This window comes from Ursus arctos, unplaced genomic scaffold (assembly GCF_023065955.2).
Source record: "Ursus arctos isolate Adak ecotype North America unplaced genomic scaffold, UrsArc2.0 scaffold_4, whole genome shotgun sequence".
Classification (NCBI taxonomy): Eukaryota; Metazoa; Chordata; class Mammalia; order Carnivora; family Ursidae; genus Ursus; species Ursus arctos.
The window spans coordinates 1,389,777-1,410,479 of record NW_026623056.1 but is presented as its reverse complement, the minus strand read 5'-3'; the positions used below and the strand labels follow the sequence as shown (position 1 = coordinate 1,410,479).

Genomic DNA, 20,703 nt, shown 5'->3' with positions numbered 1-20,703 from the left:
GAAGGTTTAAGTCTCCAGATCCAGAAGATGTACTGAGTGTCCACCCTAGTGATGAGAAAATAATAACTAAGACACATTATTATGTAGTTTTATTACCCTAGAGGTTAAGAAGATTGTAAAATTTTTGAGAGGGACAGAAAAAAATATAGGCCACAAAAATTATGCAAAACCCAAAAGGCATTAGAGTGTTTAGTAACAACACTAGACCCTTCAGTACAGTAGAAAAGTACCTGAATCTGATTTTCAGGCTAGAATTCTAGACAGAACAAAACCATCCGTCAGGTATGAAAGTAGAATAAGACCTTTTCAGCCATGCAAAGATTTACAAAATTTACTTTATAAGTACCCTTTCTTTGAAAGTATGGGAGGATGTGTCCCAGCAAAAGCAACAAAGAGGAAGAGATAGGCTCAAGAAATCAGTGCAGGGGTGGCCCAAACAAGAAAAGACACAAGAACCATATGATCCTCTCAATTGATGCAGAAAAGCATTTGACAAAATACAGCATCCTTTCCTGATTAAAACTCTTCAGAGTGTAGGGATAGAGGGTACATTCCACAAATTCATAAAAACCATCTATGAAAAGCCCACGGCGAATATCATTCTCAATGGGGAAAAGCTAAGAGTCTTTCCCTTAAGATCAGGAACACAGCAAGGATGCCCTCTCTCTCCACTATTGTTCAACATAGTACTGGAAGTCCTAGCAACAGCAATCAGACAATAAAAGGTATTCACATTGGAAAAGAAGAAGTCAAACTCTCTCTCTTTACAGATGACATGATACTTTATGTGGAAAACCCAAAAGACTCCACCCCCAAATTACTAGAACTCATAGAAGAATTCAGTAATGTGGCAGGATACAAAATCAATGCACAGAAATCAGTTTCTTTCCTGTACACTAATAATGTAACTATAGAAAGAGAAATTAGTGAATTCCATTTACAATAGCACCAAAAAAAAAAAATAATAACATACCTTGGAATAAACCTAACCAAAGAGGTAAAGGATCTGTACTCTAGAAACTACAGAACACTTATGAAAGAAATTGAAGAAGACACAAAAAGATGGAAAACCATTCCATGCTAATGGTTAGGAAGAATAAACATTGTTAAAATGTCTATGCTACCCAGAGCAATCTATACTTTCAATGCCATCCTAATCAAAATACCAATGACATTTTTTTAAGTGCTGGAACAAACAATCCTAAAATTTGTATGGAGCCAGGAAAGATCCCCAATCACCAAGGAAATGTTGGACAAGAAAAACAAAGCTGGGGGCAACATGTTGCCTGATTTCAAGCTATATTACAAAGATGTTATCACCAAGACAGCATGGTACTGGCACAAAAACCGACACATAGATCAATGGGAAAGAATAGAGAGCCCAGATATGGACCCTCAACTCTACACTCAACTAATCTTCAACAAAGCAGGAAAAAAAATATATCCAATGGGAAAAAGACAGTCTCTTCAGTAAATGGTGCTGGGAAAATTAGACAGCTATACACAGAAGAATGAAACTCAACCATTCTCTTACACCATACACCAAAATAAACTCAAAATGGATGAAAGACCTCAATGTAAGACAGGAATCCATCAAAATCATAGAGAAGAATATAAGTAATAACCTCTTTGACATCGGTCACAGCAACTTCTTTCAAGACACGTCTCCAAAGGCAAGGGAAACAAAAGTGAAAATGAACTTTTGGAACTTCATCAAGATAAAAAGCTCCTACACAGGAAAGGAAATGGTCAACAAAAGAAAGAGGCAACCCACAGAATGGGAGAAGGTATTTGAAAATTACACTACAGATAAAGGGCTGGATCCAAGATCTATAAAGAACTTCTCAAACTCAACACCTTAAAAACAAATAATCAAGTCAAAAAATGGGCAGAAAACATGAACAGACACTTTTCCAAAGAAGACATAGGAATGGCTAATAGACACATGAAAAGATGCTCAACATCATCAGCCATCAGGGAAATTCAAATCAAAACCACATTGAGATACCACCTTACACCAGTTAGAATGGCAAAAATTGACAAGGCAAGAAACAACAGACGTTGGAGACGTTTTGGAGAAAGGGGAACCCTCTTACACGGTTGGTGGGAATGCCAGTTGGTATAGCCACTTTGGAAAACAGTGTGGAGGTTCCCCAAAAAGTTAATGACCCAGTAATTCCACTACTGGGTATTTACTCCAAAGATACAGATGTAGTGAAATGAAGGGGCATATGCACCCCAATGTTCATAGCAGCAATGTCCAAATAGTCAAACTATGGAAGGAGCTGAGATGCCCTTCAACAGACCACTGGATAAAGAAGATGTGGTCCATATATACAATGGAATATTACTCAGCCATCAAAAAGAACGATTACCCACAATTTGCATTGACATGGACGGCACTGGAGGAGATAATGCTAAGTGAAATAAGTCAAGCAGAGAATGACAATTATCATATGGTTTCACTTATATGTGGAACAAAGTAATAGCATGGAGGACATTAAGAGAAGGAGGGAAAAATGAAGGTGGGGGAGTCAGAAGGGGAGACAAACCATGAGAACTGTCAACTCCCAGAAACTATCTGAGGGTTTTATTGGGGGAGGAGACTGAGGGGATGGGTTAGCCTTGTGATGGGTATTAAGAAGGGCACGTATTGCATGGAGCACTGGGTGTTATATGCAAACAATGAACCGTGGAACACTACATCAAAAACTAATGATGTACTGTATAGTGACTAACATAACATAATAGAGAGAAACAGTGACAGATTTTCATCTCAAAAAGAATTTGGGGAATTCAGTAAAAACAGTACTTCCACAGTTGGCCATTCCTTATCAAAACAGCCCTTTATTTATAACTTAGAGAGTCATAGAACAATAAACTGTTTTCAACAGCAACGAAAGGCACTTCTGTGCTGCAACGTGATAATCCTTTCTGCCTAAATGAGATGAATGCTAGTTGAGTTACTGTATTTCTTGTTGTTGAGGTTGTGCCACTCAAACACACAGAACTTTAGGCATGACCTGAAAGTTCACGCTGTAATTCAGTAACAAATTTTACACTAGATTGCAGGGGTGTAATGTTCAATTCTTGTGAAGCCCCCTTGACCTCAATGCCTTAGAGACTCATTCAGGTCAATATAGGGCTCAGGCATTATCTTTACTGTGCCACCAATTAGCACATTGTGCTTGTGTACTTGAGCTTCAGAAATTTTAAAATGAAATTTTAAATGAAATTTTAAATGAAATTTTAAATGAAAACAGTTTAATAGTTTTTGAAACTACTGTACTTGGGCTAGTGGTGCAATATAATGATACAAAACATCAACTACCTTCCCTTCCACCAACTTTGAATAAACTATACAAAGCTGTAAAAATAGCCTGTGTAATTTTAACTAGCAATTTACCAAGTAGCCTTCAATATAGTTTTACAAGGGGTCCCTTAGTGGGAATTATACTTGCACTTTCTCTAACAATACTCTCCAGATGCTACCCAATCACCTGGCTAGCTGTTCCCTCAGGGCTGTGATGATGCATAGAGATTGCTGGCAGAATCTCTCTCTTGGCATCCAGGAATATAGAAATAAAGTCTTACAGACCAAGATCAGAAGCCAAGGCACAGCTATAAGCTCATAAAATCTTCTGAGAGGAGAGAGAGAGAAAGAATAAATAGGACCTCTTTTCAGGCTGTAGGTGTAATCCTTTTGTGAAATGGGACAAACTCATAAGAGAAACATCACTATATAGGTTTCAATCTTTTAGCATGAATATCTAGATACAGATCCCATTTCCATCTCAGAAAGGTTTATTGATCCAAGAAGATCTCAGATTGTCCAAATCCATGTCGTGGGACCAGACTCAAGAAGATGGCCAGAGTAAGTTTCCCATCTGTAATGACAAGATAACAACCAGGGAGAGAGGCGAGGACAATTTTAATATATTCAAATCATATTCAAGGATAAAAAGGAGTATTTAAATTCTTCAACCACTTATAACATCTGTTCTAATAACTCTATCGAGTAATTTGGGAAGTAGTTTACTGTAACTTAAAGTGTATCAATATTATTTCAATTGGAATTTAGTTCCAGCTTTACACTAACCGTGCAGCCTAGATAATTCAGTTTTCTCCCTGAACTTTACTTTCACCAGTGGTTAGATGAGTGGAATACAGTCAGGTGATAACTAAGGTTTTTTTTTTTTTTTCTCATCTATACACGTATAGGATTTTCATGAATTATGGTCCAGTCTAAGAGGATTTGAAAAGGTCTTTTAAAGGTGTTACTCTAAAATGAAAGACTTTATGTCAGGTATTGGATTTTATTGAACTTTGTATGTTCCAAGCACAATGCCAGACACAGAGAATGTGCTCCATAAATATCTATCAACTGAAAGGATAAATATTGGTGCTGTGTGAAATGTAGAAGATGATATAGATGGTCCCTTAAAGAGTCTACGTTGTGGTACATTTACGCATGAGCAGATTTTTTTTCAAGACTTATTCAGATTATTATTCCTTATTTCTCAGTTCCACAAATACTTAGTAAGTTACTTCCTCAGTTGTGAACAATTAAAAGAACAGGATAAATTGGGACTTTAAATGTTTCTATACGTAAAAGTTCAAAGGATTGACAGGTAATAAAATGATGTCAAGTGACCAGAGACATGAAAACATGCACATGAGTCATAATGTCTCTATGAGGGATATTGACGTCAAAGACACTATTGTATAAAGAACTTACTGTGGGATGGAACTTGCTGTTAGGAAAGAGATCCAGAGTATTTGATCTCTTTTCCTTGCAAATAGCCCACAGAAGAAACTAAGACTAAATATCTTTGGGTATTCAGGAGGGCACGTATTGCATAGAGCACTGGGTGTTATACGCAGACAATGAATCATGGAACACTACGTCAAAAACTAATGATGTACTGTATGGTGACTAACATAACATAATGAAAAATTAAAAAATAAAAAGACTAAATCTTTTTCCCAGAGGATTTCAGGGAGTTGCAGTCTTACTATTTGTTTTATTTGAAATAATTTAGGTGGCCTTATGAAGTGAAGTAAGGGTGCAATCTTTTTCCTTTCTTTCTTTCTTTCTTTCTTTCTTTCTTTCTTTCTTTCTTTCTTTCTTTCTTTCTTTCTTTCTTTCTTTCTTTCTTTCTCAGAGAGAGAACTCAAGCAAGGGCAATGGGAGAGGGAGAAGTAAGCTTCCCACCAAGCAGGGAACCCAATGTGGGGCTTGATACCAGACCCCTGGGATGATGACCTGACCCAAAGGCAGATGCTTAACGGCTGAGCCACCCAGGTGCCCCCAATCTTATATCTTTAACACCATTATAACTAGTATATATTCTTTGGCATTACCTGAGAGACTAACTCTGACCTAAGAACCTGGGCAGATGAATGGAAATGATCCATCCCGTATAGGGCCTGGTCCACAGTGTTCAGATATTTGGTACTGATGCTACTGAAATTCTTTCACTGAAATGATATGACTTTGATTTACTGGTAACTGATTGCTTTTATGCTCATTAATTAATTCAATCATTACATGAGAGGCATTATTCTTTCCCGGGGAAGGACTTTGAAGTTAATAGAGTGAGGAAAATTGTTTTAAGATCACACAGCCTGTAAGAGGTAGAGTTGTTGAGTCAGGCCCTATTGGTCTATCTTTAAATCCTATGCTCTTTCTCCCAGTGAAGATGGTAGAAAGATCTTGGGTCTTAGACTTGGAATAATTTTCTCAGCCCCAGATCGAGTTGAGATAGCCACGATTCAGGAAGAATATACCAGCTGTCTGAACATCTTTGAGTCATCTTTCCTGAACTCAGACAGGAAGCCATTCAGGAATATGGACTATATTCTGGTACTACTCTAGTCAAAGAATGTATTTGAGCAGGTGGTTGTCAGCAGTAGATACATTTTCTAAACATGGAAAGCATGGAAATACATATAAATGGGAATTAGGATGTGAACATACAAAGGAGTTTAGTGTCCTTAGATGACTCTGCTCCAGGCTTTCTCCCTTCTTCCATTCAGCACGTTCTCTGGTCACTAAGAGGAGTGATGATAATTACATATTCACTTACAGGGTGACATGTACATAAGTGCTTCAAAGGTGATCCTTACAGCACTTCTATGGTGTGCACTGTTCCTTTTCTTTTTTTAATAGATTTTATTTATTTATTTGACAGAGCGAGTGACTACAAGCAGAGGGAATGGCAGGGAGAGGGAGAAGCAGGCTCCTTGCAGAGCAGGGAGCCCCATGCGGGACTCAGTACCATGACCCTGGGATCATGACCTGAGCAGAAGGCAGATGGCCAACAGCCTGAGTCACCCAGGCACCCCATGGTGTGTACTATTCTTACACATATTTAACACTTGAGAAGTATAGGTCTAAGTTTAACAGAAAATCCGTTGTGAGTCAATAACGTGGTAAGAAAATTAATGGTGAGAAAAATATCCATTAATTATGTTCAAGAAATATGAAGAATTTCATCTCCTATTTAGCATCACTTAAATATTTTCATAAGACTGTTCCTGTTAGGCTTCACCATGCTTACAGTGGTTTATGATATTTATTTATTTTTGCAGGGAACGAGAGCCACCAAGCCAGTATCATCTGGGTCCCCACAGAAGTGGCTAACAATGTCACTGAGTTTATATTCCTAGGACTTTCCCAAGATCCTGGAATGCAACTGATGTTCTTTGCCTTATTCCTCCTCTTCTACATCGTGGTCATGGTGGGAAATCTGCTCATTCTGCTCACGGTCTTTTCTGATCCCCGGCTCCATAAACCCATGTATTTCTTCCTCAGTAACCTCTCCTTTGTGGACATTGCCTATTCCTCAGCCACAGCACCCAAGATGATTGCAGACTTTATTTCTGAGAAAAAGACCATTTCCTACTGGGGCTGTGTAACTCAGATGTTCACCTTCCACTTTTTTGGTTGTGCTGAGATTTTTGTCTTGACCGTTATGGCTTTTGACCGCTATGCTGCCATCTGCCACCCTCTCCGTTATACCACCATCATGAGTGCCAATGCTTGTATTGTGCTGGCATCACTGTCCTGGTTAGGAGCCCTGGGTCATTCCTTTGTTCAGACCCTCCTGACCTTTCAGCTGCCTTTCTGCAATAATCGGGTCATTGACCACTACTTTTGTGATGTCCACCCAGTCCTAAAACTTGCCTGTGCTGATACAACCCTGGTAAATATGTTGGTGATTGCCAACAGTGGTCTCATCTCTCTGGGGTGTTTCCTCATTCTTCTGGCCTCCTACACCGTCATTCTATTCAGTCTTCGCAAGCGGTCTTCAGAGAGCCGGCGCAAGGCTCTCTCTACCTGTGGGTCTCATTTCACTGTAGTAACTTTCTTCTTTGTCCCTTGTATTTTTATTTATCTGCGTCCATCCACTACTTTCCCACTGGATAAGGCTGTGTCTGTGTTCTATACTACCATCACCCCGATGTTAAACCCACTCATCTACACTCTGAGGAATGAGGATGTAAAGAATGCCATGAAACGGATATGGAGTCTCAAGGTCTCCTTGAAGGAAAAGCAGGAGGGATAGCTCGTCAGAATTGCAAAATCAGAGAATTAGCTGATACCTTCAGTAGTCTGTAACTTACTAATGAATTAAGGAATACTCTCTAAAATTGAACTGTCTTGTAAGAGTTCCTTGGACAGGCAAAAATTTAAGACAATTTTCTTTTTCTGTCTTTAGGTGGGCTAAACTTAGACCTTTCCATACTGTCAAGGTTTATCTTCTCTTACTTTAAAGTAGGAAAGTAAACAGTGTGAGTATCTCATTTAACTGCTTGATAGATCCCTTCGATTCAAGTTAAGATTTCTTACCGTATAATGAATGATTTAGAATGAGGTTACAAGAGAAAGATATCTCTGAGGACTTTGACCATTTCTCTTAAAAACAGAAGTGTATCTCCCCAGAGACTGCCTCCTTGTGTCCCTCCCACCCTCTCTCCCTTGCTTCTCTTCCTCCCTCCTCCTTTTCTTGCTTTCTTCCTTTTACCCTCTTCCTTCCTTTCCTAGTCTTTCCCCACAAATATCACATAATATAGTAGGGGAAATGCATTCACAAAGAGATAATGATGACACAATATAACAAATATAGAAATAAATACATAGAAATATACACTGCACACCATTAAGAGGTTAGTGTAAATTCACAAACTGCTCAAAGGATGGTCTCTGTTCAAGGGGGAAAGGAACATTTTACGTATTTTGGTGTGGAACAATGTTTAAGAGAACTTACTGGAAAATTGGAATACTCTATTATCCCAGTAGCATATTGTTTTTACTGAAAATTATCCTACTTTTATTTTTGCAATACACAGACTAGAGTCATTAAAGCAACTAAAATGAATTGACTTTGAACTATTGAAATGACTAAATCAAAGAGATGTATTACAAATTTTTGGTTAAAAGTATTTTCAGTTTTTTAAAAGGACAAAATTCTTTCTTTTTGTTGTGCTCTTTTTTTTATAAATTTATTTTATTTTCCAAGATTGTATTTATTTATTTGAAAGAAAGAAAGGGCACAAGCAGGGGGAGTGGCAGGCAGAGGGAGAGGGATAATCTGGCTCCCCACTGAGCAAGAAGCCTGATGTGGGGAGGACCCCAGAATCATGAACTGAGCTGAAGGCAGACACTTAACCAACTGAGTCACCCAGGTACCCCTTTTGTGGTGTTCTTAGTAAAGTCAGAGAATCCCTGGGTGCCTCAGGACTTCAGATAAGGCAGTTTTATTTTAAGGAAATTGTAGATCTTGTTCTTTGACTCACATCTTTCAAGAATTCCGCCCCGATTATTTTCATCCAACATTTCTTTTCTGTGTGCCTTAAGCACACCTCCATATAGTTTATAAAATGGTATCAGATACATTTTTTTTTCTGTTTTTTTTCCTCTTAGTGGATTAATCTCATTTCTACGGCTTATTAAAGATGTAAGTAATGTATCTTACCTCTTTTCCACTCCCCGTATATGGCACAGGGCTGGATGTACAATAGATTCTTGTGACACAGTCTACCTGTTGTTACCCCACTATCCATGGTTCCTTGTTTTCCTTAGTAACAGAGACTTGACATTATTTATGGTGGCCCCACTGAAACATTACATTTATCAGTCTCTCCTTTTCACTGCTGGTGGTCACTATGATGTTGGTTATAGTTGATGAGTGAGATTTTCGAAAACTCTTTAAAATGGTTTCTCTACATTCAGGCTTTCTATACATGATCACCACTAATACCTTGTTGCATTTCCTTATAGTTATTTTTCATATTACCTTTACTCTGCAAAAAGGGATCAAAATGTCCTTTTTATTAATACCTATTTAAAACAATAAATACACTGAACTTGTATTTAAATTTGTGGGCTACATTAGTTTTCCCTTTTCCCCCTAAGATCTAAATAAGACACCAGCAGCAACAACAACAACAACCATAATGGGGAAACAAGTTTAGACTCACAGTAACAAAGAAAACAGGACAGTAGTGAGATTCTGCAGACAAAAGAGTCCAATAAATGTTTGGAAAAGAGAAGACAAAGTGTGGTAACTGATTTGGCTGGGTAGAGAAGGCTAACACTAAAGTAGGAACTGAGGGGGATACTGAGGAGAAATACACAGATTGATCTTCCAGAATCCTTGACATGCTTGAGATGCCAGGACACCAGGAAAGAAGATGGTGGGTTTCAGGACTAGTAATAGGGAGATTAAGAGACAGGAATGGTTCAGTCTCCCATTCTCTCTTTTCACTCTCAGATGCTCACACAGGCATATGCTTCACAAACAGAATATTGACATCTTTGCATTAAGAAATTAAATTATATTAGAGAAAAGTCTTTCAGTTTCTGCCTTTGGACATCACAAAGAGAATGGCTGCCTTTTTGCTAGAACTCTGGCCAGAAGCCCACTATTTAGTAAGATCTGCTCTATCGATCCAGAGCATTTGGGCAAAATTTTGGTGCCAAATTTTTTAATGCACATAAGATATTTGGGGTAAAAAGTGAGAGTTTAGGGGGCACCTGGGTGGCTCAGTCATTGGGCATCTGCCTTCAGCTCAGGGTGTGATCCCGGCATTCTGGGATCAAGCCCCACATCAGGCTCCTCCATTGGGAGCCTGCTTCTTCCTTTCCTACTCCCCCTGCTTGTATTCCCTCTCTCGCTGGCTGTCTCTCTGTCTGTCAAATAAATAAATAAAAATATTTTTTGAAAAAGTGAGAGTTTAGGAAGGCCCCACGGTTTTTGGTGGGATCTGAGATGACGCAGAAAAAAATTCACTTTGAAAACTACTGATATCTTCACATTGATCAGAGAAAATATTTGTAATCCTGAAATGTCTGTGCTGCCCAGAGAAATCTATACATTTAATTCCATCCTGATCAAAACACCGGTGGAATTTTTTAAAGTGCTGGGACAAACAATCCTAAAATGTGTATGGAACCAGAAAAGACCCCGAATTGCCAAGGAAATGTTGAAAAAGATAAAGCTGGGGGCATCACATTGCCTGATTTCAAGCTATATTACAAAGATGTGATCACTAAGACAGCATGGTACTGGCACAAAAACAGACACATTGATCAGTGGAACAGAATAGAGAGCCCAGATAGGGACCCTGAATTCTACAGTAAACTAATCTTCAACAATGCAGGAAAAAATATCCAATGGGAAAAGGACAGTCTCTTCAATAAATGGTGCTGGGAAAATTGAAAAGCTATACACAGAAGAATGAAACTCAACCATTCTCTTACACCATACACCAAAATAAACTCAAAATGGATGAAAGACCTCAATGTAAGACAGGAATCCATCAAAATCATAGAGGAGAATATAGGTAATAACCTCTTTGACATCGGCCACAGCAACTTCTTTCAAGACACGTCTCCAAAGTCAAGGGAAACAAAAGTGAAAATGAACTTTTGGAACTTCATCAAGATAAAAAGCTTCTACACAGAAAAGGAAATAGTCAACAAAAGAAAGAGGCAACCCACAGAATGGGAGAAGGTATTTGAAAATTACACTACAGATAAAGGGCTGGATCCAAGATCTATAAAGAACTTCTCAAACTCAACACCTTAAAAACAAATAATCAAGTCAAAAAATGGGCAAAAGACATGAACAGACACTTGTCCAAAGAAGACATAGGAATGGCTAATAGATACATGAGAAGATGCTCAACGCCATTAGCCATCAGGGAAATTCAAATCAAAACCACACTGAGATACCACCTTACACCAGTTAGAATGTCAAAAATTGACAAGGCAAGAAACAACAAATGTTGGAGACGTTGTAGAGAAAGGGGAACCCTCTTAAACTGTTAGTGGGAATGCAAGTTGGTATGGCTACCTTGGAAAACGGTATGGAGGTTCCCCAAAAAGTTAAAAATAGAGCTATTCTATGACCCAGCAATTGTACTACTGGGTATTTACTCCAAAGATACAGATGTAGTGAAATGAAGGGGCATACGCACCCCAGTGTTCATAGCAGCAATGTCCACAATAGCCAAACTGTGGAAGGAGCCAAGATGTCCTTCAACAGACAACTGGATAAAGAGGATGTGGCCCTTATATATAAGGGAATATTACTCAGCCATCAGAAAGGATGATTACCCACCATTTGCACTGACATGGATAGAACTGGAGGAGATTATGCTAAGTGAAATAAGTCAAGCAGAGAAAGACAATTATATGGCTTCACTTACATGTGGAACATAAGGAATAGCATAGAGGACATTAGAAGGAAGGGAAAAATGAAGGGGGCAAATCAGAGGGGGAGATGAACCATGAAAGACTAAGGACTCTAGGAAACAAAGTGAGGGTTTCAGAGGGGAGGGGGGTAGTGGGATGGGTTAGCCCAGTGATGGGTATTAAGGAGGGCACATATTTCAATGAGCAGTGGGTGTTACACACAAACAATGAACTGTGAAAGCCTACATCAAAAACTAATAAAGTACTGTATGGTGACTAACATAATAAAAAATTTTCTAAAAAAGATACTTTAAAAAAATAAGCAATAAGAAATTATACTTGGAAATAAGTAAAAGAGAAATAAATAAAATTAAGACAAATCAATAGAGGGTTGAAAAATAGAAGGAAAGAAATTCTCCGAGAAAGTAGAATTTAAAAAAGTCAAAGAAATGAAAAAAAGAAAAAATTTTGAAAAATCTAGATAAGAGGTAAAGCATTCAACTCATATTTGTTCCAGGAGAATAGAGAAAACAAAGGGGAAGAATTTAAAAGAAACAATGAAAGGAAAACTCATCGCAGGAGGGTTTAAGTCTACAGATAAAGAAGGTGTACTGAGTGCCCACCCTAGTGATGAGAAAACAATAACTAAGGCACAATATTATGCAATTTTATTACCCTAGAGGTTACGAAGATTATAAAATTATTATGAGGGACAGAAAAAAAAATAGGCCACAAAAAGTATGCAAAACCCAAAAGGCATTAGAGTATTCAGTAACAACACTGGACCCTTCAGTACAGTAGAAAAGTACCTGAATCTGATTTTCCACCTAGAATTCTAGACAGAACAAAACCATCAATCAGGTATGAAAGTAGAATAAGACCTTTTCAGTCATGCAAAAATTTACAAAATTTCCTCTGTAAGTACACTTTCTTTGAAAGTATGGGGGGATGTGTCCCAGCAAAAGCAACAAAGAGGAAGAGATAGGCTCAAGAAATCAGTGCAGGGGTGGCCCAGAGCACTTTTAAGATGAGAGCTGTCTAGGGGCATAGGGGGTGATACAAACGGATGAAAGCAGAAGGATAGAAGCCCTAGAAAGGGAGGCTTCAGAAAACAGAGAAGAGTGGGAATTTGTATTATCTATGGTGATAATGGAGCATGGCCCATGAGTCATTCAAAGACATTGTTTCCTATTTATTTTGTGTCTAAATGATCTGTCCATTAATGTAAGTGGAGAGTTAAAGTCCCCTAGTACTACTGTATTCACATGAACTTTTCTCTCTTGTCTGTTAATATTTGTTTTATGTATTTAGGTATTCCAGTGTTGTGTGCCTAGATATTTCCAATTATTATATCCTCTTTTGGGGTTGATCCCTTTATCATTATGTAATACCTTTCTTTGTCTCTTCTTATAGTCTTTGTTTTAAAGTCTATTTTGTCTGATACAAGTTTTGCTACCCCAGCTTTTTTTTTTTTTTTAATTTTCTGCTTCCGTTTGCATGGTGAATGTTTTTCATCACTTCACTTTCAGTCTGTTTATGTCTTTCCTTCTGAGGTGTGTCTCTTGTAGGCAGCCTATATATGTGTCTTGTATTTTTCATCCATTCCACCACTCTCTTCCTCCAGAGAATGAAAGAGAAATAGGCAGGTTAGAGACCCATCAGATTATCAAATTTCTTGCCTAAAGTCACATCACTCTAAAAAATGTTTTCAGGATCCATCTCCCCAGGCCAGCATTCTGCATCTATTCTGAATTCTTAAAACACTAAATAGCTAGAGGACTAGTTTAATATTAATAAGCTCTCTACACCCATAACTACTACAATTAGTTTCTTTTCTTCATCCTCTTATATGCTTTGTCTTGATTAAATCTTCCCAAATGCATAGGCTCTTCCTCCCATATTGTTGTATGGGTATTTATTCTACAATATTGTTGATGGGAGGACTTAGGTTGAAAACAAGAAAAACAAACAATGGTCATTTAGACTAATTTGATTTTAATTGTCCATTGTTAGCAAACAAAGAGATTATGTTCAGGTGAGTTGACTTTTAGCCTTGACCTGTTAATATATTTTATAAGCACATGTATTTTGTTGTCCCACAGGTCTCCGAAACTTTTAAACACATTTTAAAATCTTTACCGAAATGTAATTGACATATAACATTATGTTAGTTTCATGTGTACAAAATAATGATTCAATATTTGTATGGATTGCAACATGATCTCCATAATAGGTCCAATTAACATCCATCACAATCACGACACATAATTACAAGGGTTTTTTTTCTCGGGCAGAAATCAAATAGCTTTTTCCTCACTGGGTGGGGTGGGATTCAACAAGTCAGAGACCCAGTTGTTGGGTGAAGCATTAGATGTACAGCTGAATGGGATTATCTAGTAGTTTCTTTCCATTCTTAAGAACCTGTGACTGGATGATATGTAAACTTGCTATTTGGTAAAGACGGTTCAGCGATTATGCATCATTTGGCAAATGCTCTCCTGAGTAGGGCCATAATGCCTACAAGGAAGAAAATCCAAAACTCATCCATAGAGACTTTTTTACAAAATTGACATTAAGACCCATCATTCACCTTCTGAATTAGAATCTCCAGGTATAGGGTTCAGGGCAAGTACAATTTGTAAAAAGGTCCTATTGATTTTGATACATACTCCTAGTTGAGAATCAATGATGTATAGCAATACTAGAGTGGAGAGGTTAACTAGGAGTTTGAAGAAGACAGAGAACACATTATCTGTGAAAGGCCAACTTACACATTAAAATGAGAAATGTATATGATCTTAGATATGATGTATTCAGTAAAGTATAGGCTTATACAATAAACTATTGAAAGTAGAAATCTGATATTAAGTTCTACTTCCTTCTCATGAAATAAGTGCCTATGATAATAACATAATCATCTGTTTTGTTCTGGGATGCATTTGTTTATAAAATGTTTTTACAGTGTCTTGACTATACCAATGATTTAATGCATGTCTGATGTTCTCTTACATAAGGACATTCTTTTTGTATGTGTGATTCAGGATTTGCTCCTAACTTATGTGAACATAGTCTTTGTCAGTTGTATTGCTGAGAAAGCCTGCATTTCCTTCAACACACTAACATTTCTGCTTCATGATTCAGGAATGTCTATATTATTGGTGTCCTCTATACTCTATCACTCTCTAGTCTGAGTGTGCATTGTTTTGACTAGTTAACTCTGTTCCAATGCCCACGTTTTCAGCTACATTCTAGTAATTGGGAATTTTCTTTTGGACAGAAAATTAACTTCAGAATGAGAGCTCATACTGAGAACAGATTCCCTGTGGACAAAAGCATGAAATACTGTAATGATGGAGATATTTGAGTGTTCACATTTTTTTAGGCTCCCTGACAAGCAGATTACTTCACTTGGTCCTTACCACAGCACTGTGGAGAAAGTTCTATTATATTTACCTGTTTAAATATGAGGTAATGGAGGCACACATGAAGTCATGCAGGTGGGAGGAGCCAGAATTTGAATTCAAGCTGTCTGGTGCTTACCACTACCCCATGCTGCCTGTTAACTACAACATTATTTGTAATTATCTGCTCACAAGTGAATTAATTAAGTAGGCTCTGTGCTGAATCTACCTCTGATTTTAGCTGTACAGATGGCAGGCAGTCCCTCAGGAGCTCAGGTTCAGGCTGATGGCATCCCGTCCACCTCAGTCCATGCCCATGTGTTGTTCTGCCTTCTTCCCAGGGCCTTTTCAGAGGTCACACTTGCTTGGACTGGCTTGGCATACCAGCTAATGTATTTTGGAAACATAAGGAGTTAAGGTACAGCCATAGTTAGTCGATAAATGCCTTAGCTTCGTGCCATTCAGGCAGACAATTCTCAGCGGTTCTAGTAGAGTCAATTCCTCACTGATTACTGTAGCTTCTTCTCATTCCTGATTTCTGCTTCCTGAAACTACTTCCCAATAAACTACCTACACCCAAGTCTTTGCCTCAGTTTTTCTTTTGGGACAACCCAAAATAAGTCCTTCTCCTTTGATTGTGTTGGAAACAATTGTAAACCACCTGGTAATGAAAGGATTTATTTCTGAAAGTTAAATTCACTAACTTTCTCAGGAGAGAGATCGGTATATCAAATTATTCGTTTAATGCCCTGACTAGAAGTATATATATTTGAGCAATGTAAAATATTAAGATCAGAATAGGTAAAAGGCAAGCTTTATATTTAAAATGGGAGGACTGATTGTGAAAGATGTGTCAAATAAGACAATATGAAGCTTCTACAACATATGTGTTCTTAGGCACAGGACATTTAGGAAAACATACATATATAAGTTGAAGATGTGGAAATTAAACTGTCTATGTTTATGTACCTCTTAGAAAGTCTTCATGTACTCCCAGGGATATACAAAACCCAGGTTGAGGATTAATTCTCCAGAATACTACGTGTGTGTACACCAAAACTAAACCAAACCAAAGCAAAACTAATCACTGGGCACTTTGAGCATAAAGGAGGAAAAGCAACGTCCTCCACATCTCAAGAAAAGTTGAGGAGATCTGTTGTAAAGAGGCTTTGCCAAAAGTAATGGGAAGTGACTTTCATTGGGGAGTCTGAGAATTCTTCTGATTATAATAAGGAACACAAAAGCACGGAATTCGTCAATATTCATATTAAACTAACATTTATTGCTGGCTTTCTACATGCCTGGGATTGTTTTCCAACGTTTATAACCATTATCTCATTAAAACCACACACTAATTTTCTCTGGGGTAGGAATTGCCATTCTAATTTGAGCTGAAATTAAGTGACTTGCCAAATTCATATGGTTGATTAATGGAAGGTTTGAGTTCCTATCCCCAAATCTTCTGATTTAAAGTCTCGTACACGTTCAAAGATATCACAAGATGATTGACAAAGAAACCTCGCTACAAGTTGAACAGAAATACGAGGCTTTCCCTCTCCCCACTGCAGAGCACACATGTCTAGTATTGCGTTGACTGAAGTTTTCCCTAACACTAATTTCTTCCACCACAAAACCCCAGGCAAAATCAGGTGTTTCTTTCTTCATGTTTCTGTGACAACTGGTACATATATTGATAAGATATTTATTGCATTTTATGGTGATTATCTTCTTACCTGCCTGCCTCCCCTACTAGATTGCCAGTTGAGGGAAGAGGCTGTGTCTGAGTTATCATCAAAATTATCTTCATAATCTAGTACTAAGCAAAGTGTCTAATACAGAGGAGGCTTTCAGAGACTATTTGTCAGATGAGTGACTGCACAAATGAGTGTAAGTAAAAGGGTGGCCATTCCATCCATATCACACTAAACTAGATTATTCCACACTTCTGCTGGGTCTACTGCCAAAGACTTTCAAAGAAATTTTAAACTTTTCCAGAACTTTCCAGAGAGCATTTTTCATTTCCTTATTCCTGAGACTATAAATCAAAGGGTTGAAGAGTGGAGTCACCATTGCATAGAACAAGGTCATGATCTTTGGCATCAGGGTAGAGTGGCTGGATCCAGGGCTCACATGCATCACCATAATGGTCCCGTAGAATAGCAGCACCACAGACAAATGGGATCCACACGTTGAAAAGGCCTTATGCCGACTAGATGCTGAGGGCAACCGAAGCACAGCAAGTACTTAGTACAAGGACATAGGAGAGGACGATGAAAAAGAAGCTCAGGAGGATGATGAGGGAGCTTAGGGTATAGCTGATGAGTTTGGACACAGGGGCAGGAGCACATGAAAGGGTCAGCAATGGGCCTGAGTCACATACAAAATGATCAATTGCATTAGGATCGCAGAAAGGCAGTCGGGAGATGAGAATAACAGGCACCAGATACCAGAGAAAGCCACACACCCAACAGGAAATCGCTAGGTTGAAACAACGTTGTCCTGTCATAATTGTGGCATAATGCAGAGGATGACAGATGGCAAAGTAGCGATCAAAGACCATTGCTGAGAGAAAGAAGCACTCCGTGGAACCCATGGAAAAGAAAAAGTATAATTGAAGGAAGCATCCAGTGAAAGAGATGGCTTTGGTCTCTGAGAGGAAGTTGATCAGTGTGTTTGGAACAGTGGAATTGACATACCAGATCTCCAGGAATGCAAAATTCCCCAGCAGGATGTACATGGGCGTGTGGAGATGCTGGTCCCAAACTACAGCACTGATAATGGCTCCATTTCCCACGAGAGTCAGGAGGTAGACAGTTGAGAAGAACATAAACAGGACAACCTGAATCTCCCTGCTGCAGGAAAAACCCAGAAGGATGAATTCCCTCACTGACTCAGAAGAAGATCCAGAGCCAGACATGTTCATTTAGGCTGTAAGTTGTGCTGCAATGAGACATCACCATGAGACCAAATCCTAACAACTGAGCATAACAGACAAGGTCCTTCAGGATCTGATCTTTATCTACTTATTTAAGCTCATGTCTTTCCTGTGCCCCTTTGAGTTCTAGGCCCAATAAGAAAAGAAGAGTGACACTTCCACCAAATGACATGCTGTTCTCCCTACCTGAGGTGTCTGTTCCTTCTTCCTTCTTTCCTTCTCTCTTCCTCTTTTTGCCCCTCTCTTCCGAATTTCTTCCTTTCCCTTTTTCCTTATTTTTACATCATCATCATCATCATCATCATCATCATCATTATTATTATTATTGGCCTGGGTAACTTGTACTTGCAATTTACACTATTGGTTTAGTTGCCTCCTTCATGAAGTATTGCTAGACTCCTCCATCATGTAGTAATTGTTTTGCCCTAGCATCCAATGTATGTATATGCAAATTTCTACTATGCCTTATCATAACAAGGTGCTTTTCTTTTTTCTTTTCTTTTTTTTTGACAAGATCTGATTCATGTTATTAAAAGTTCACTTGTGGGGTGGGGGGCGCCTGGCTGGCTCAGTTGGTAGATTGTGTGACTCTTTTTTTTTTCATGTTTTTTTATTATGTTAGTCACCATACAGTGCATCCCTGGTTTCTGATGTAAAGTTCAATGATTCATTAGTTGCATAGAACACCCAGTGCACCATGCAGTACGTGCCCTCCTTACTACCCATCACCAGCCTATCCCATTCCCCCACCCCCCTCCCCTCTGAACAAGTTGCTTTTCTATCTCTTAATCTGTAAGCTTCATGAGGCAGAGGTTGTATTTTTCATTTCTATATTATCAATGCATAGCACAGCACAGTCTCCTTCTTAGGTGTGCCAGCATATTTGCTGAATCAATATTAAACAAAGGACACATTATTTTGTAAAGCTAGAATGAATGAGAAGTGACATTCTGAAAGCTGTAGTAGCCTTCTGCACTGAATAATTTACCCTTTACACCTTGCATCATGGATATTTCTTTACATGTCTTAATTTACCTACTCGACTATCAAGCTCTGAGAACAGAGACTGAGTGTTAATCATCTTTGATTCCTTTTCAGTATCTAACACATTATCTTTTAGGCAATATTTACTATGTGATTGCTTGCTAAATGAATAAATCATTATACCTTCAGTTGAATCTTCATTCAGTTTTCCATCTAGAAGCCTTAGTCATTTCACAAAAATAAGGAAAGGACCTTGAAGCAGGGAGGGAAGTGGTGGGGGCAGATGAGAGTAAGGGCACGCTGAAAAGAGGAGGTGGTAGACCAATATGGTATGTGATTAACCAAATGTACCTGTTTGTCTTGGATTGTCCCCATTTTAGCACTCAAGGTCAGGTGATTCAGGAAGCCCATTAGGCCCAGGGAAGCTGTGATGGATGGTTGGTCACCCTACATGAGATCCTGAAGTTGAGCCAGCCTACCTGAAAAATGTATATGCACTGGTTCCTTTGGATCCTATTGAGGTCTATTTGTTTCAGTTGTCCACAGAGAAGAAGGAAATATTGTTGGCATGGACAGTGAAACTGCTGAGAAGACACCTGGGGACCACAACAAGGAGCTGCCTAAATTGCTTTTCCAGGACTGCTTGATGTCCTGTGCAATCTGAATACCCTAGTTGTCAACTGAGGCTACATGGCCAAGGTGCTAGTGTGGGTAGATTCAGTCCTGATAGGTTTCTTTCCCTCAAGACCGAATTACTCAGTAAAGCAGCATTTTTGGATCCAGAAGTATTTCTTTCAGCAACTCTGCTCCTCTTTTTTTGAACTATTCCTTTGGATAGCTGCTACTTCAATTCAGATCTCTCTAAAGGCATTATTAGAAGACAAATACTCCATGAAGCCCTAGAAAAAATACAACTGGAGGAAGCAACAAATGAGACAGATTGACTTAGTAGTTAAGAAGAAATAAGGCTTGGTACTCTGATCTAGATTGAGTTGATTATCTTCTTCTTTTTTTTTTTTGATGGTTTTATAGTTTTATTTCTTTTTTTTAATGTTTTTTTATTATATTATGTTAGTCACCATACAGTACATCCCTGGTTTCCGATGTAAGGTTCGATGATTCATTAGTTGCGTATAACACCCAGTGCACCATGCAATACGTGCCCTCCTTACTACCCATCACCGGTCTATCCCATTCCCCCACCCCCCTCCCCTCTGAGGCCCTCAGTTTGTTTCTCATAGTCCATAGTCTCTCATGTTTCATTCCCCCTTCTGATTAACCCCCTTTCTTTATCCCTTTCTTCCCCTACCGATCATCCTAGTTCTTATGTTCCATAGATGAGAGAAATCATATGATAGTTGTCTTTCTCTGCTTGACTTATTTCACTTAGCATTATCTCCTCCAGTGCCATCCATGTTGCAGAAAATGTTGAGAATTCGTTCTTTCTGATAGCTGAGTAATATTCCATTGTATATATGGACCACAGCTTCTTAATCCAGTCATCTGTTGAAGGGCATCTCGGCTCCTTCATATGCACCCCAATGTTCATAGCAGCAATGTCCACAATAGCTAAATCGTGGAAGGAGCCGAGAGTTGATTATCTTCTAAAACATTTAATGCTCTGGTTTCTGATGCTCAATCTTCTGAAGAAAATCTATCCAACCTAGGGAAAAGAAAGA

The 20,703-nt window shown here is 38.6% G+C and overlaps 2 protein-coding genes across 2 annotated transcripts; one reads left to right on the top strand and one right to left on the bottom strand.

Moving 5' to 3' along the window:
• Window positions 1-6,635: 6,635 nt before the first annotated feature.
• On the top strand, window positions 6,636-7,571 carry LOC125281857 (olfactory receptor 4S2-like). The gene has a single exon (XM_048215786.1). The coding sequence runs from the start codon at window positions 6,693-6,695 to the stop codon at window positions 7,569-7,571; it is 879 nt and encodes a 292-aa protein (XP_048071743.1). The 5' UTR covers window positions 6,636-6,692.
• Window positions 7,572-17,100: 9,529 nt separating this feature from the next.
• LOC113249959 (olfactory receptor 11H12-like) lies at window positions 17,101-18,028 on the bottom strand (the record flags this gene model as incomplete). Its single annotated transcript, XM_026491391.4, is given in 2 exon segments — window positions 17,101-17,346; window positions 17,348-18,028. Coding segments are annotated over 2 exon segments (927 nt in total), but the record flags the coding sequence as incomplete, so codon positions are not given.
• Window positions 18,029-20,703: the final 2,675 nt, after the last annotated feature.